The sequence below is a fragment of the Vicia villosa genome, unplaced genomic scaffold (genome assembly GCF_029867415.1).
Source record: "Vicia villosa cultivar HV-30 ecotype Madison, WI unplaced genomic scaffold, Vvil1.0 ctg.001130F_1_1, whole genome shotgun sequence".
Lineage (NCBI taxonomy): Eukaryota > Viridiplantae > Streptophyta > Magnoliopsida > Fabales > Fabaceae > Vicia > Vicia villosa.
This window is the reverse complement of record NW_026705497.1, coordinates 121911-139092: the sequence shown is the minus strand read 5'-3', so window position 1 is coordinate 139092 and position 17182 is coordinate 121911. Positions and strand designations below refer to the sequence as shown.

Genomic DNA, 17182 nt, shown 5'->3' with positions numbered 1-17182 from the left:
TTGTTGTATGTTTCTATACATTGCTTATTATTATATATTCCTATAACGATATGAATTCTCACTCTTCTGTTAGAATGATGTTATGTTCGATATCGCTCAGGTACCAATGAGTAGAGGTTCTTGGTTACAAGGATTAGTAGGAGAGTTATTCCATTGTTCATCACATTTCTAGGTAAAGAGTTCATGCTCTGGTTGTGTAACACAGGGATCGTTTGACTCATGTTTATTGTTTATGTTTTGAGAGATTGTTCTTATACTCTATTTATGTTTTGGATATGTAGAGATTATTTGATATGTGGCCTTAGTGCCTAATGCTTGTATGCATGAATTACTATGTTGAGATATTGTTAATGGTATCATTCTATTATTCCAATGTGATGTGAATATGAAACATGATATTCAAATGCGTGATGAACATGACCATATGTATTTATGTTGTTTTAGTTTGTTTGATATTTTTGAAAAACATGTGATGCCCTCTTGATATGCATGCTTTTACTATGATTATGCAATATATTTATCTTGGGATTTAGAGGGTGTTACAACAAAGGTCGCCGCTTAGTGATTAACAATTGCAAGAAGACGAAGATGTTACTCATACGTTTTCATTTATTTTTTCATTATGTGTTTATGGATGCTTATCTTAGAAACCAGTATTGATGTATGTACTAAGCTCATCATGAGGTAAACTATTTTATTTTGAACAATGTGAATTTAATATTAATTAGTCGTTTGTGTTAAATGATGTGTTATTAGTACTTTGTTTTTATCATGTGTTAAATTGTCATAAATCTGTTTCTTTGAATGATCCACTTAGGAAAATATATAAGTTTGTTGTTGTGAGAGATCTAGCAACAAGCATATTTTATGATAAAAGTGGTTGAAAATAGTAGGATAGAGATATTAATTAGATTAGTTACTTTAGAGATAAAGAGCTACAATCATAGATGATATTCATAATAAAATCATACATATATTAAAATTACAAGTGCGGCTTAGAGATTTGTCCCCTTAATTTAATGTATATGTTTATATATATGATGTTGTAGAAATACACCATAAGATCACCTTTTGACCTCTTCTGGCACGACATAACACATCATGTACATACAACTGACAAGTTATATTAACAGATTATTGCCTAACATGCTCTCCACTATTGAACTCATTTGCTCTCCTTAAACTATTTTTGATATTATTTGCAACAAAATTGAACTAGTGACAATCATAAGTTATTTTTAATCTTGCTAATACTCATTTATAGAAGATAGTTTTACGAAATCAAACTAAGTTATTTTTTCATCCCAATGAGTTTGACATCCTTAATTACTATTCTATCACCTGCTACTTTAAATATACATGTATACTTGCATGTGACACCACATGTTTTCAAGCAACATCTAATTTTCTGCATGTGCTTACCAGGGCCGGCCCTGGGCCAGGGCAAGCAGGCCCACAACCCAGGGCCTCAAAATAAATGGGCCTCCAATTTTTTTATTATGGGCTTTGTAAATTTAGAATTTATGTCATAAATATGGTAGTTTACAATAAAAATTCAAGGAGAATAACTGGCCCAGCGGTTTAGATAGAGCATTAGGAACCACACTTGTGCCATTTATGTGCTGAGTTCGAGATCCACTGAAGTATTTTTGGCAAATTCAATTGTTTTGATTTAACAACAAAGTTAATTCACTTTAAAAGAAAACAACTAAGATAATTATCTATTAGAAATTTGTAATTCTATTTTATGTATTTTATTTTAATTTTAAATATTATTTTATATATTTTATTATAATTTCTTTAGATTTTAAATATCACTTAAATTTAATGCTTTTATAAATATATTTTAAAAAATAATAATATTTCTTAGATATATCGTTTTAAAAAACTCATGTGATTTTGGTTATTTCAAAACTTTTAATGATAAATACTTAAATAACTATAGGTCAAAATTATTATTTTTTATTTATAAAAAATAATAACTTTTATTTTTCTTTTTAAAAATAGTCATAAAATTATTAAATATTTTAAGCTATGTTAGAACTTTTGTGTCTGATTAATATCTAAGAGATAAGAATTGGAATAAAAAATTTGATGTAATCCTTAAATAAAAAAGATGGAAGTGGTTGTGATTTTCAGAAAAAATATAAGAAAGAAGTCCTTGAAAAGCCCAACAAATTAATTCCAATATTAAAGGGTGATGGGGTGATTTTAAGAATCCTAAAAGAATAATCATCAAGTTCATCAAAAAAATTCTTTTGTTGAAGAAATAGTAAAATCAATTCCATGGTTTCATTTGAAAGAATAATTTTGATAGATAAATGATCTTCTAAAGAATCATTGTCTGCTAATGAAGAAGTTTCATCAAAGAGAATATATGTTTCAAACAATGTAGATGATGAAGAAGTTTCAGTCAGCATAATATCTAAAATAAGAAAGAATAGAGGATTTTATAAATAATGTCAAACGAAATCGTAGTCATACAATTGGAAAATGCAACTTCTACCGTGACGCATAAGGCTAATCAAATTTTTTGGATGCCGCGCTTTTATATTTATATAATCATTTCTTAATCACTAACCTTTAATGTAAAATCTAAATTCAAAAAAAGAAAATCAAATTTTAAAATTAATTGTTGAGTTTTTTTATTAGGGATCCATTTTTATATTTGCCCTGGACCTCTTAAAAGTCAGGACCGACCCTGGTGCTTACATACTATGACGTGAGAGTAAGTACTAAAATTGGTATCATTCCTTTTTTTTTAGTCTCTTTCATGAATTCTGTCACTTACAAAATAACTCGAAAGTCGAAACACTCCAATATAGAAGGATTATGTAGAAAGGGTCAAATATTTAAAGGGTTAAATACTGCCAAATTAGCGAGATTCGGTTTTCCCCCTTATTAAAAAAAATTTAGCCTTTGCCCCTTAACAAAAAAAGATTCTCCAAAGGGAAACCTTATTGAGGGAGATTCTATCAGACCTGCCTACGTGTAATGGATCTTCTTGCTTATGTGGCTGTTTGTGACACGGTGGCAAGGTCTCCTCATATAATTTGGGATTTAGGGTTCACGATGGTATTCATTCTGATTTCATCCATTGTTGCTCTTTCAATTTCTTCACCTTCAATGTGGGTTTATTCCCATATTTTAGGGTTAAACAATCTCTTCTTCGTGATTCCAGTTGCTTCATCCTTTCTTCTTTCATAACCTCACCTGTGGAAATGGAATCCAGTAAAAGTATCGGTAGCTGCAATTCCTACATCTCCAACGTGAATTTGAAGGTCCCTACATGTGGATGCAGTCGTCCTATGAAGATGTGGGTAGCTAAGACGTTCAAGAATCACGGACGGAAATTCTGGAAGTGCAAGAATGCAGGAGTAAGTTTTTAGTTATTTCATTTTTTTGTTAAATGGGTTTACTAAAAGTTGGGTTTAAGATTGCTGTTTTGTAATTGCAGATGGAGAATAGTTGTGAGTTTTTTATTTGGGATGACGAAATCAGCAGTTCGGAACATTTATGCAATGACTGTGAATTGGCAAATATGAAGGTTAAGTTGATGGAAGGAATTCTGGAAAAAACCAAGTTGAAGCAGGCTGTTTTGAAGAGAAGCATTTCCCAACTGAAAGTGGCATTGTTCATGTCTTGGTTTTTGTTTGGTGTAATGTACACATATATGTAATGAATTCATATTTGAGACAAAAGATGTAATCTAAAGTTATATGCAATGTAATGTGTTTTGGTTGTTCAATTAATGTGATTTAGTATGATTCATTAAAGTCTTATAATTTGTTGAAAATTTTGGTTGATAATGTAGCATACCAGTTGAGCAGGACATTCTCCTTTTAGAGAAAATACATTTAGCATTCACACAACTATTGTACCATAAAATTACTTAACAGACAAAATGCATAACATTGTACAAACATTGTACCAAAATACATCATCATTGTACCATAAACAAATGACAAACAAAATATTGAAGTTCACTAGCATTATACATAACTAGGACATATACATAATCATGAATTAATACTTCTTCTTCAATTTCTTCTTCCCACGCCTTGACTCAACATTGTTCTCTTCATCAGTTAATGATAATGGTTCTTCAGAGTTAGCACCTGGGCCAGTGATTGGTTTTTTAAACCAGAACAACTTCTGTCTTTCACTTGTCCTCCTCTTGATTGGCTTGGTAGGTGACATCTTTTTCTTACCTCTCCTTTGTGAGGTTCCATCAACAGCAGAGCATTGGGTAGAGTTAAAGTCTGGCAGGCTTGAGATCACATCATCAGTGATGTCTCCAAAAAAATCAGTCTGATGTGTCAGTGCAGGTTCTTGTGTTGCTCCATTCTCTGCATTATCATTAACATTTTGTGCAGCCTGAGTTTGTGGTTCAGCTTGTCCAAATGTTTTCCCTTCAGTTTGAACTTCATGAGTTGCCTCAGTTTGAACTCCATCTGTTGCAGCAGTTTGGGCTACATGACTTGCACCAGTTTCATCTTCATGAGTTGCAGCAGTTTGAGCATCCAATTTAAATTTCCTCTACATGAATGAAGAACAACATTTGTTAATTTCACATACATGTTGAAAAAACAGTTTGAGTTGTGATAGGGACTAGACATACCTTTCTTTTAAGTGCATTGGGATTTTGAGTTGTGCTTTTGCAAGTTTGAGCATTGTGACCAAATTTGTCACAAATGGTACACCTATAAGACACACCTGGTAATCTCCTTCTTCTAGCACCTTCTTCTCCACACTCTCTAATCCTTAATTTGTTAGACCTGCCAGGACCTCTCTTGTACATGGGGGGCATTATTGGATCAGCTTCTACTTCAGGCCACATTTCTTCACCATTTATCGGACTTATAGCAAAACTATAACATATGGCATACTTGTCCCTATGATAACAATTGTCTACAAAATCTTCAGGATTCTGTTGTCTGAAACATAGAGCAGCAATAGCATGTCTACAAGGGATGCCAACTAGCTCCCAGAAATTACAACTACAACTTCTCTTAGCAATGTCAACTACAAACTTCTGACCATTATATGAATGATTCACCTCAAAGGTCTCTTCCATTGCCCAAGTGGGCAACCAGTGCCCACTTAGCATGACTTCTTTATCAAGCCTCTTCCTAGGTATAGGCATTACTTTATGAGGCCATTTTTTTAGCTTGGCTGATGAGGCAGAACATCTATTCATCAAATACAGCCTAATCCACTCACACATGGTCAAAATAGGTTTGTCTCTTACACTTAAAATGGTAGCATTAAATGATTCAGATATGTTGTTCATGAGTACATCACATTTAGGGTAAAAGGAAAAAGCATGCTTACACCATGATTTTGGAGGAACACCCATTAACCATGTCCAGGCATCAAGATCTTTCAACTTTAATTCATTCATCTTTTGGAGCCAACCTTGGTAGTAAGTGGCTTTTGCAGCCTCCATTATTAGATCTCTAATGAGTGCACCCCCTCCAAATTTTTTCTTGAAATCGGCATATAAATGCCTTAAACAAACCCTGTGCTCAATTCTTTCAAACATCTCTTCAAAGACTGCAACAAGACCCTGCAAGTTGAATTACATTAGTAACACACAACAATAACTATTTCTATTGACAAAAAGTCTCATGAAAACATACCTTTTGTTGGTCTGATATGAACACATATCTGTTGCTCTGGCCCACATCATTCATCAACAGCTCCAAGAACCACTTCCAGCTTTCTTTTGTTTCTGTCTCCACCACCCCAAAAGCAAGTGGAAAATACTGATCATTAGGGTCCCTCCCTACATCAATTAGCAACTGACCACCATACTTTGTTTTAAGATGGCAGCCATTCACTCCCACAAAGGGCCTACATCCTTTAATGAAACCCTTTTTACATCCCTCAAAGCAGAAATAAAAGCAACCAAATCTTGGTGGGATTGTTGGATTAGGCCTTTCAACAGTTATAGCCAAAGTGTTTCCAGGGCTGGCCCTTAATAATTCTGCAGCATACCTCCTCAATATTGCATACTGTCTGTCTGCATCTCCCTCCAACATCTTCTTGGCTATGAGTTTTGCTTTCCAAGCCCTACACACAGTTATACATACAGAGTAATTTTGCCTCAGATCTTGTATAATATCAGTGATTCTGACATCCTGTGAGGTCTGCATCTTCTTCAAAACAATCTTAGCCACCCACCTTAAATTTGCAGATTTATTGTCTAAAACCCTAGCACAAGTGTGTTTGTCTACAATGGTTTTTATAGCAAATGTCCTCTCGTGGCCCACTTTGGAGCATAGCATTAAAAACCCACAATTCGCCCTGCACACCACCCTAACCCTGTCGCTATCATTTTTGGTAAAAGTAATTTGTCTCCCATTTAATACAAACCATTCACGTATGGCATACCTAAATTCATCTAGGGGTTGAATTCCATACCCCATTGAAATTTAAAATCCTTATTTAAATGCTCCTTTTTGAACTTTTCAAACTTTTGGACTTTAGCTTTCTCACTATCAGACAAATCAGGATCAGAACTTTCCAACTCATCACTAATATATTCATCTTCCTCACAAGGTTTCTCTTTACTAACACTAACATATTCAGCAACTTTTGGGATCTCTTTCTGTGGTAAACTTATATCTACCCCTTCAAAACCATCAACAAGCGCAGTGGCCCTCTCATCTTCACTATCACCTAGCCCTTCAACCTCATCTTCATCACTTCCTTCCATCTCACCAACCTCATTAACACACCTAGGAAGTCTTACTGTTGCTCCCATATCTACAACATCATGCTCTATAAAAAGTTCCCCATCTATTCGATTAGCACAGCTATATGCAGCAAAGTCATAACAATCGTCATCCTTTCTAATATGAAAATAATCTTCACATATTTCACGAATTAGAGTCCAGATTCTATATGTCCCTTCCCGATATCCCCAACCCATCACCAACCTATGTATACTATCCAATGTAAACTCTTCTAAACGGAGTTCCGAAACTAACGACGACATACCACTTCTATAAATCGTACAACCGTCGTTCAGAAACACAAACTCCCCACCATATTGGAGTACAACATTGAACTTATCGTTACACTGAAATCAGAATAATCATACATTACAAAAACCCAACATTTACCCTAATCTTAACTGAAAAAACGAAAGACTAGCTACACATACCTCCTCATCACGAACGGAGGTTCCTCCTTCTTCATTCTTGTTTGCATGCCTGACTTGCTTCTCCTTCTTGGACTCTACCGGCTCCTTTTCCTTTTTATTCCTTTGCTTGGACTGTGACGGCAGTTTGTTAGCCTTTGACGGTGGCGGAACCTTATTCTTACAAGCACGCTTCTTCTTCCCCATTTCAAGTTTCTAACAATGTTTAACCCTAACATTGCAAGGGGGATTATGTATATAAGGATGAAGAAATATGAGGAGACCTTGCCACCGTGTCACAAACAGCCACATAAGCAAGAAGATCCATTACACGTAGGCAGGTCTGATGGAATCTCCCTCAATAAGGTTTCCCTTTGGAGAATCTTTTTTTGTTAAGGGGCAAAGGCTAATTTTTTTTTTAATAAGGGGGAAAACCGAATCTCGCTAATTTGGCAGGGGGTAAATAGTATTTAACCCATATTTAAATATAACATAAAAACATAAAGTTCTAAATAAAAACTTAAATAAATAATAATTACAATATTTAATAAGAAATTAGTTAAAATTAATCAGAACAAAGTATATTAAGGAATAATGATGGCTAAATACCCGATCAACATATAATTGATTATCTCATAATTATGCTTTCCCATATTATAAATAATAACAACGAAACAATAAATATATTTTCTTTGTAAATGAATGAGAACACAAAAATTAATTACTACAATCTATCATATACAAAAAGTAGCTAAATTTTCTTAATTTTTCTATCAATTTTTTTCTCTAGGATATGTTAGTTATAATAAACTCAAACAATGCAATTCTTTATAATCAATTAATACAAGAATTTGATTAAGAGAGTTTTTATGTTTGTGTTTTCATCCATCTACTCAAATTCTCTAGTGATCACCATATTTTTATTTATTATTTTATAATTTATCCATCCTTCTTTATCTCTCACCATAAAGAGAAAAAACTTGTAAATTATGGCGGTTATTTTGTGAAGATTATCGCGGTTTTGATGGTCATAATTAACAAAAACGCCATATATTTTGCTGTCGTTAGGTAAATAGTGGCAGTTTAAAAGTAAATGCCGTGCAAACCTCCATTTTCAACATATTATTTTGTGGCGGTTTTCATTTGAAAATAATGGCAATTTAAAATGTCATATATTTCACATAAAAAATAAATCCTCATATAAAATGTACACAATATGCATCAAATTACGTGATTTTAAACCGTTTTTCTCAACGTTTCTCTCTTTTCATTCTTCCATCTTAGGGGTGGTTTTTGGCCATTTTTGGCTAAAAATCACCCCCTCAACACCGTTTTTCTTTCTCTTTTTGTTTAAATAAGTGGTTATCCATACAGATTTGCTTCTTGTTTTGTGTGTTTTTAAGTTTTCATCGTCTTGTACGGTGTTAGTTGGTTTTCCCGTCTTAGTACGGTGTTTGTTGGTTCAAATTGACACATTCATTTCAAATCATTGCAGATCTGAGGAAGACTTGGGCGTCAATGTTGCAGATCCAGAAGTATGAATATTCTGGTGACTTTTATTTTGTCATATTTGTAGGCACTTTCATGTTGTCGTTGCATGCTATTAACCTAGGTGCTACGAGATTGTTTGCAGATTCACCTTTTTCAGTTTTTAGCGATCTTAAATTTGTAATGATCGATGTATTTTTAATTTGAATTAATGAATATCTTTTTAGTCAAAAAAAAAAAACCGACGTAATATTGACAAACAAGACATTGTATAAACCGTCATAATTTTCATGTAAAAAAAATTCTTTTAAATATACTAAAATTAATTTAAATTTTCCACTATAAGAGTAACACGAAAATAAAATATGGGGACCCAAAATCTAAATTGAAATTGAATGATTTCAAATCCTATTATAAATAAAAGGATTCAATATATTTTTAGTTCTTATAAATTATCAAATTTTATTTATTGTCTTTATAAATAAAAATGACATGTTTTGATCCTACAAAATTATTAAACACATAGTTTTAATCTCATTTGGTTTATCAATGTGTATTTTTGAATGATTATTTTGCAGACATATTCGGAACGTTATAAAAAAAGTTTCTTGAAAAAAAAAATCAAAATTTGATTTATAAGTCGATTTTTTTATTATTTTTATAATTATTTTTTGAAATTTTAAAAAATTTATATTTGATTCTTCTCATTTTAAAAAAATTTAATGTTTGGTAAATAAATATTTTGCAGTATTCTAAACGTACATAAAAAAATATTCAAAAATTTAAAAATTAAAGAATAATTAAACAATTTTAAAATTTTTTAAAAATAACATAGATTAAAATTGCATGCATAAAACTTTTATAGTTATTTTTTTAATAAAAACTAAAAACAAATTTTAAAATATTTATAAGAAACAAAAATATTTTTAATCCAAATAAAACAACCATTACAAATACATTTATACCAACATATTAAAATTTTAATGAGTAGGATTAAGAAAACACAATATACCCTACTACACCTATCTTCATTGTAGTATAGGACCTACGAAATAATGCAATTTGGGAACATTACAACGACAAATCAAAGCTTTTTATTTATTGAGTTTAAAGACTACTCTCTTATCATGCTTTTAAATTATTAGTATGTCCACATATGGGGCGGGGCCTAGACATAATTAGCTTGTTCATAGATGAAAAATCCAAAAAAACAGATAAAACCAAAAGGAAGTTCAAATTCAATGACAAGAGCTAGTGGATTGAATGTTTTTTCTAGCTGGGTATTGTTTGGTTCTAGTCACTATATATGGGGTGTTTAAGGGTGGTACCCGCGAACATGTTGATTTAAACCAAATCAATTTATTAATTACGCCAATACATTTATTTACGGGTGTATTAGATTCAAAACCAAAGTCAAATATAAAATTAATTTTGTTCTTACACATGGTTTCAAGTATGTTAAACGGAACGAATGAGTTATGGGGTGAAGTTAAGGTTGAAAAAACACTTAGAAGGGGTTGAATAAGTGTGTTTAAAAAAAAAAAACTTTATGAAAGAAAGATAGTCAGAACACAGTTATTTTTATCCTGATTCATCTTCTCAATAAGGCTACCTCCAGTCCACCCTCAACAAGGTGATTTGTCTCTCTCAACAGAGGTCTTAATCCACTATAATCAGAACCTGATTACACTTGCACGACCAACTGCCGTGACTCATAATACAATGCACGAGCCAAACTGATGGTGACTAACAATCCCGCATAAACTAACTGATTATGACTAACTAATCTTCTAAGACTCAACTAGTCCTAGACTTCTTGAGACTCCTGACCCAACTGGTCTCTCAAGGACTCAGTTACCACGTAACTTCTGTTGACAATGTATTGTTTTGCTTCTAAAAAGCTGTAATCACAACTGTGATATTTCACTAAGATTAAGTACATAATGATGAACTCAGAATATGAATAAGAAAATTTAGCTTCAGAGAATTTTTCTTCACACTTGATGATTTATCAGAGTTGCAGTGTTCTTGTGTGTTCTTTCTTGTTTTCTTCTATTTCGCTCGTTGTATTTCCTTCAAACGATCATGAGTATATATATAGCTTCAGAATTTTTGACCGTTATCTCAAAAGCTTGTATTCAGCATTAAATGGTTTGCGTGTTGTCTTTGCTTTTGCTGTCTCCAAGGATTTTCATGTAGATAGCTTCTTCAATCAACCTTGGGAATTCCGCTTTTGGAGTGTTGCAGCCGTTTTGCTAATGATTATGTTTTCAACGGTTTAATTTGAATCAATCTGCATAATCTTCTGTTCAGTCTTTGTTCTTCAACTTCTGTTGTGAATGTGTTTACGGTGTTCTGGTGTAATATCAGAAGTTGCTTTCAGCGGTGATAATTTGAATCATTCTTTATAATCTTCTGTTCAGCCTTGTTCTTCAACTTCTGTTGTAGATATGTTTGCAGCGTGCAGTATCAGAAGTTGCTTTATGACTTGCGTTGTGTTTCTCTAGCTTCAAGTTCTGATTGCTGGTACTGGTACATCTTTTGAAATTACGACCATATGATTAGAGTACCATGTTTGCTTTATACAAAATTTGTTTGCTTGTTATCATAAAAACACTAAAATATGATTAGAACCAAACTATGTTCTAACATGAAGCCATTTCTACAGCCGCTTATATGTTGAATAGGTGTTATACAAAGAAGCTTGATAAGGTGACTCCAAAAGAGGCATGATCTGAATTTAAACCAAGCTTGAGTCATTTGAAAGTTTTTTGATTTGATAGCATTTAAGCACATTCTGGGTCAACTTCTAAAGAAGTTGGATGACACGGGTGAAAAGACCTTGCTCGTTGATTATCATCCTACTAGACGTTATAAATTGATGATGTTGAAAACAAGAAGATTGAGATCAGTCGGGATGTTGTGGTTGAAGAACTGAAGTAGTTTAGCAGGTATGGGACTAGTTTGACAGGTCTTGTAACCGGTTATCAAAATGGCTTAACCGGTTACGAGCATGATTTTCTGAATACAGAAGCCGCTGGAACTGGTTCTGCAGAAGGTGTCACCGATTACCAGAATCCTGTAACTGATTACGGCAACAAAAATTTGAATTATCAGGTTGCAGGTAGTACAGGACAACAACCGGTTGAAGCCGAAATCAGGGGAAAAGTGTAGACGACCAACTAGACAAAAAGGTTTGTCTCAGAGACTCCAAGATTGTGAAGTATTCCAGGATAACAAAATCAACGATGACGACGATTTCGTTCATTTTGCACTTATGGCCGGACTTGAGCCCGTTAGCACGGAAGATGCATTAAGTGATTCAAAGTGGGTGTGTGCGATGAAAGAGGAACTAGAATCGATTGAAAAAAATAGTACTTCGGGGTTGGTTGATCTACTGGAACGAAATAAGCCAATCGGTGTGAGATGGATCTATAAAGTGAAGGCAAATTCCAAAGGTGAAATTATCAAGCATAAGGCTCGACTAGTTGGGAAGGAATTTTTGAAAAGAGAAGGTATAGACTTTGATGAGGTGTTTACACCTATTGCTAAGCTAGAAACCATAAGGCTAGTTGCTGGCATTGCAAATTGCAACAATTGGTTGATGTATCAAATGGATGTGAAATCCACGTTTTTAAATGGTCCACTTGGGGAGGAATTTTATGTAGAATAACCCCCCGGTTTTGTTGTGACAAATCAAAATGGAAGGGGTCTACACATTGAAGAAAATGCATATATGGTTTCCTAGTCAATGTTGGCTTCAAGAAATGTGTTTTCGAGCATGGTGTCAATGTGAAGACGAATGCGATAAAAGATGTGATTATACTTTTCTTAAATATTAATGATTTGTTGATCACAAGCAGCAATGAATTAGGTATCTCTAAGTTCAAGAGTGGGCTTATGGATGAATTTGAAGTGAGTGACCTTGGGATTATGACTTACTTTCTTGGCATATAGTTCCACAAGTCAAAACTGAGACTGCTCATGCATAAAAAAAATATGCTCTTGAGATATTGAAGAGGTGTGATATAGAGAATTGTAATGCTGCCAATACACCAACTGAAGCAAGGTTGCAGCTGTCCAAAAGTGATAATGAGCAAAATATGGATCCAACATAATATATAAGATTGATTGGATCATTACGTTACTTGTGCAATACGCTGCTAGATATGACATTTAGTGTCGATATTGCGAGTAGATTCATGGAGAGACTGAAGGTGTCTCACTTGGAAGCAGTTAAGAGGATCCTAAGATACGTCAATGGAACTCTTGGTTGCGGAGTTCTCTTTTCTGTTGAAGATACATGTAGAAAATGTGAGTTTCTCGTTTATACTGATTCCAATTGGTGCGGAGATAAAGAAGATTGGAAGTCTACGGATGGTTATGTCTTTATGTTTGGAGAAGCACCAAGCTCTTGATGTTATAAAAAGGAACCAGTGATTGCACTCTCTTTTTGTGAGGTCGAGTATATCTCTGCGTCGTTATGTGCATGCCAAGCCGTGTGGCTTATGAATCTATTGAGAGAGCTGGATAAGAATGTTGGAGAAGCTGACACACTCTTGGTTGATAATGTTTCGGCCATTAACCTTGCCAAGAATCCCATTGCACATGGGAGGAGCAAACATATTGAGATGGTGTTTCATTACTTGAGGGATCTGGAATGTGAAGGCAACCTGAGGTTGGGATACTGTCGAAGCAAAAAACAAGTTGCAGATTTATTGGCAAAAGGGATCATAAATGTTGTGTTCAAGAAGTTGGTGATGAGCTTGGGCATGAAGAACTTGAAGCATTTGAATTAAGGTGGTGTATTAGATGTGCATAATAATTCAAACCATTGTTTAAGCTTCTGGGAGCAGATTGTTGAGAGCGGCTTAAAAATAAATACTTTTGGAGCTGGTTTTTCGAGGGCATAACCGGTTACGTGAAAAGGTGTAACCGGTTACAGAAGGTGTTTTTCAGTTCTGCATTTGTGTTTTAAGTAGGCGTAACCGGTTACAGTATTTAGTGTAACCGGTTATAGTATTTGGTGTAACCGGTTATGAGCTAGAGTTTGAGCTTTTTAGCTTTTTTTTTAAGTTGTTTTGTATTCTCCTTGTTTTTGGCTTAGCTTGTATAAGTACCCTCAAATGTAACATTTGTTGTTGATGCCAAAATTTACTCGTCATCTCAATTGCGCTCTCTCTCTCTCTACTATTTTTCCACTTCATCTTCTTCAAGTATCACTTTTTCCTATTGATTCACCAATATAGTTTACGTATGTTTCAACACTAAGATCACTAGCAATGGGGCGTTGAATAATTTTTTTAATAGTTAAATGCTTCCAATGGTGTGTTGAATGAGATGTTGAATGTGATGTGGATTAATTGGTGTTGAATATATTCAACATGTTGAATGAGAAAGGAGTGGGGACCACATGATATACTTTGCAAAATTTTATTGGTAGTTTTGATTATTTAGATTTTTTATTTCATCATAATTATTTGAAACAATTATTTTATAATAAATCAATTATTTATTTATTTTTATTTTCACCAAAATTCATCATTTTTTTGTCTATAAATAAAGACTTGGTTCATTTGATTTGGACACAAAAAAATCGACTTTTTTCTCTCTAATTTTTCTATTTAACCTCCTATAAATTATTGTTTGTAGTTTTAAACATCCTTTTAGTAAAATGGATCCCAACAATAACTCTTTTAACACCCAAAATTAATAAAGAATATAAAATTAGAACAATAAAATTAAAATAAATTATTAAATTAGAAAAACATTAAAATAAGATATTTAAGTCTTAATTATTTTAATTTAATTTTAATTGACAATTATTATTAATATATAATCACAAAAATAAAAATATAAAAGAAAATAAAAATATGAAATAAAAGTGGTGAGGTAGGGTGTTGAATTTTATTAAACAAAAACCGTTGTAGTAAGTAAACGTTGAATGAATGTTGAATTATTAGGTGGAAGAGAGAGAAAATGATGTGGAATGTAAAAAGTAAAAAAACATGGTGTTGAATATGTAAATCATTGTAGATAGTCTAAAAAGTCAAAAATATTAAAGACAAATCATATAAAAACATGTTGAATTTTTACTTAAAACAGATTTGAGACTATGTATAATGGAGGTGTTGAAAAAATTATTCAATAGTTGAATAGTTGCAATGGAGTGTTGAATGAAGTGTTGAAAATGATATGAATTAATTTGTGTTGAAAACATTCAACATGTTGAATGAGGAGGAAGTGGGGGCTACTATAATACTTTGCAAAATCTTATTGGTTGTTGTAATTGTTTAGATTTTTATCTCACTTTAATTATTTGAAATTAATTATTTTATTTTAAGTCAATTTTTTTATTTATTTTTATTTTCATCAAAATTTATTATTTTTTTCCTCTATAAGTAGAGACTTGGTTTATTAGATTTGGATACGGAAAAAAATTGAGATTTTTTTCTCTAATATTACTATTTAGCCTCAAGTAAAATCTTGTTTGTAGCACTAACAATCTTTTTAGTAAAATAGATCCCAATAATAACCTTTTTAACAACCAAAATTTTACTAAATTATTATATTAAAAAAATTATTTAACTCTTAATTATTTTAATTTAATTTCAATTGATAATTGTTATTAATATATAATCACAAAAACAAAAATATAAAAGAAAATATGAATATGAAATAAAAGTGGTGGGGTAGGGTGTTGAATTTTACTCCCTCCCTTTTTTATTATAAGTCGTTTTAAAAAAAAATTGTATTTAAATATAAGTCGCTTTCCAATTCCAATGAATAATTAATGCTATTTTTCCTATTATATCCTTAAATATTTATTATTCTCTCTCCTTTCAATTATATAAATTTATATTCCACATGTCTTTAATGAAGGATAATTTTGTAAAAACCTTCATAATTTCTCATTTTCATATAACAATTATTATTTTTCTTAATCCGTGTGAAAAGTCTAAAACGACTTATAATAAAAAACGGAGGGAGTATTAAACAAAAATCATTGTAGTTAGTAAAAATTGAATAAGTGTTGAATTATTAAGTGGAAAAGAGAAAAAATGATGTGGAATGTAAAAAGTAAAAAATTAGGCTGTTGAATCCATAAACCATTCTACTTAGTCTAATAAATCTCCGGTCATTCATGGTTCATATCCATTCACTCATTAGAGTGGCTGTGGCTGGCAATCATTCGTGCATCATCTTAAACCAACATCATCAAATCAAGAAACACAAAATAATTCACATTTCATTTCATCCAAAGAAATTAACAGGCATTGAACCTCAACCCCCACAAACCACCGCTTTAAAGACATATTTATTTTACACCTAGACATGCATTCAAAATTGTTTCTGCATTATTTCTTCTTTCTTTTTTAAGACACACCACAACATGTTACCATATACCCCACTGCATTTATGCATACATTGGGAAAGGTATATAATGCTTCAATAACTTCATCTCTGTGATTGAATTTATTTAAAAAGCAAAAAATAAATAAATAAATAAGCATATAATAAAAAAAAAATCTAACTATTCACTATCTTGGTTAAAAAAATTTATACTAAAATAATATTTAAAAAAAAACGGAGAGAGTAACTAATTAAATATATTATTTATTAAATTTAAAAAGTGTTTTATTGTTTATAATAGTAGAAATGTTATTCTTATACCTACACCGTATGTACGGACGATATTGTTCATGTACGGACGATACTGTTTATGTACGGACGAATACTATTAATATACGGACGTTTATTTTTAATACATAGACGTGTATTAACCAACTTCATTACTGCATTAACCAAGTTTGATGACTGCTAAAAAATATTTTTAATACCTGGGTGTTGCATTAACCAACTTTATTATCGCATTAACCAAGTTTTTACACTGCATTAATCAAATTTGGTGACTGTTAAAAATTATTTTTAATACCTGAATGTTGCATTAACCAACTTCATTACTGCATTAACCATGTTCTTATACTGCATTAATCAAATTTAGTGACTACTGTAAAATACTGTTGAGTATAAGTATTGGTGTAATAATTAAATACTCCCTCCGTTTTTTATTATAAGTCGTTTTGAAAAAAAAATTGTATTTAAATATAAGTCGCTTTCCAATTCCAATGAATAATTAATGCTGTTTTTCCTATTATATCCTTAAATATTTATTATTCTCTCTCCTTTCAATTATATAAATTTATCTTCCACATGTCATTAATGAAGGATAATTTTGTAAAAACCTTCTTGATTTTTCATTTTTATACAACAATTATTATTTTTCTTAATCTGTGTGAAAAGTCTAAAACGACTTATAATAAAAAACAGAGGGAGTATATAAATAGGATTACTTTTATAATAGTTACCCAGAGTATCCTATTTAACCATTTAACTATATAAAATATAATATCAGTGAGATATTTTAGGTAGATAATCATTGTCATTGAGATTGATGTTAATAAATAAAACCAATTATTTCCAATAAACTAATCATAATAAAATAATCAAAGTCTACTCTTTTGCATTTAAATAGATATCACTTCA

The 17182-nt window shown here is 31.9% G+C and overlaps 1 protein-coding gene across 1 annotated transcript; it reads right to left on the bottom strand.

Moving 5' to 3' along the window:
- Positions 1-4026: 4026 nt before the first annotated feature.
- LOC131633497 (uncharacterized) lies at positions 4027-6290 on the bottom strand. Its single transcript, XM_058904210.1, has 3 exons — positions 5643-6290; positions 4622-5569; positions 4027-4539 (listed from the first exon to the last, which is right to left on the bottom strand). Exons 1-3 carry the CDS (start codon positions 6288-6290, stop codon positions 4027-4029), a joined length of 2109 nt encoding a protein of 702 aa, XP_058760193.1.
- Positions 6291-17182: the final 10892 nt, after the last annotated feature.

Excerpts from the sequence above, each read along its gene's own strand:
- LOC131633497 (XM_058904210.1), bottom strand. The coding sequence starts at position 6,290 with ATGCTATGCTCCAAAGTGGGCCACGAGAGGACATTTGCTATAAAAACC. Across the intron at positions 5,570-5,642 it reads TCATATCAGACCAACAAAAG|GGTCTTGTTGCAGTCTTTGA; the intron begins GTATGTTTTCAT and ends TTCAACTTGCAG. Across the intron at positions 4,540-4,621 it reads CCAATGCACTTAAAAGAAAG|AGGAAATTTAAATTGGATGC; the intron begins GTATGTCTAGTC and ends TCATTCATGTAG.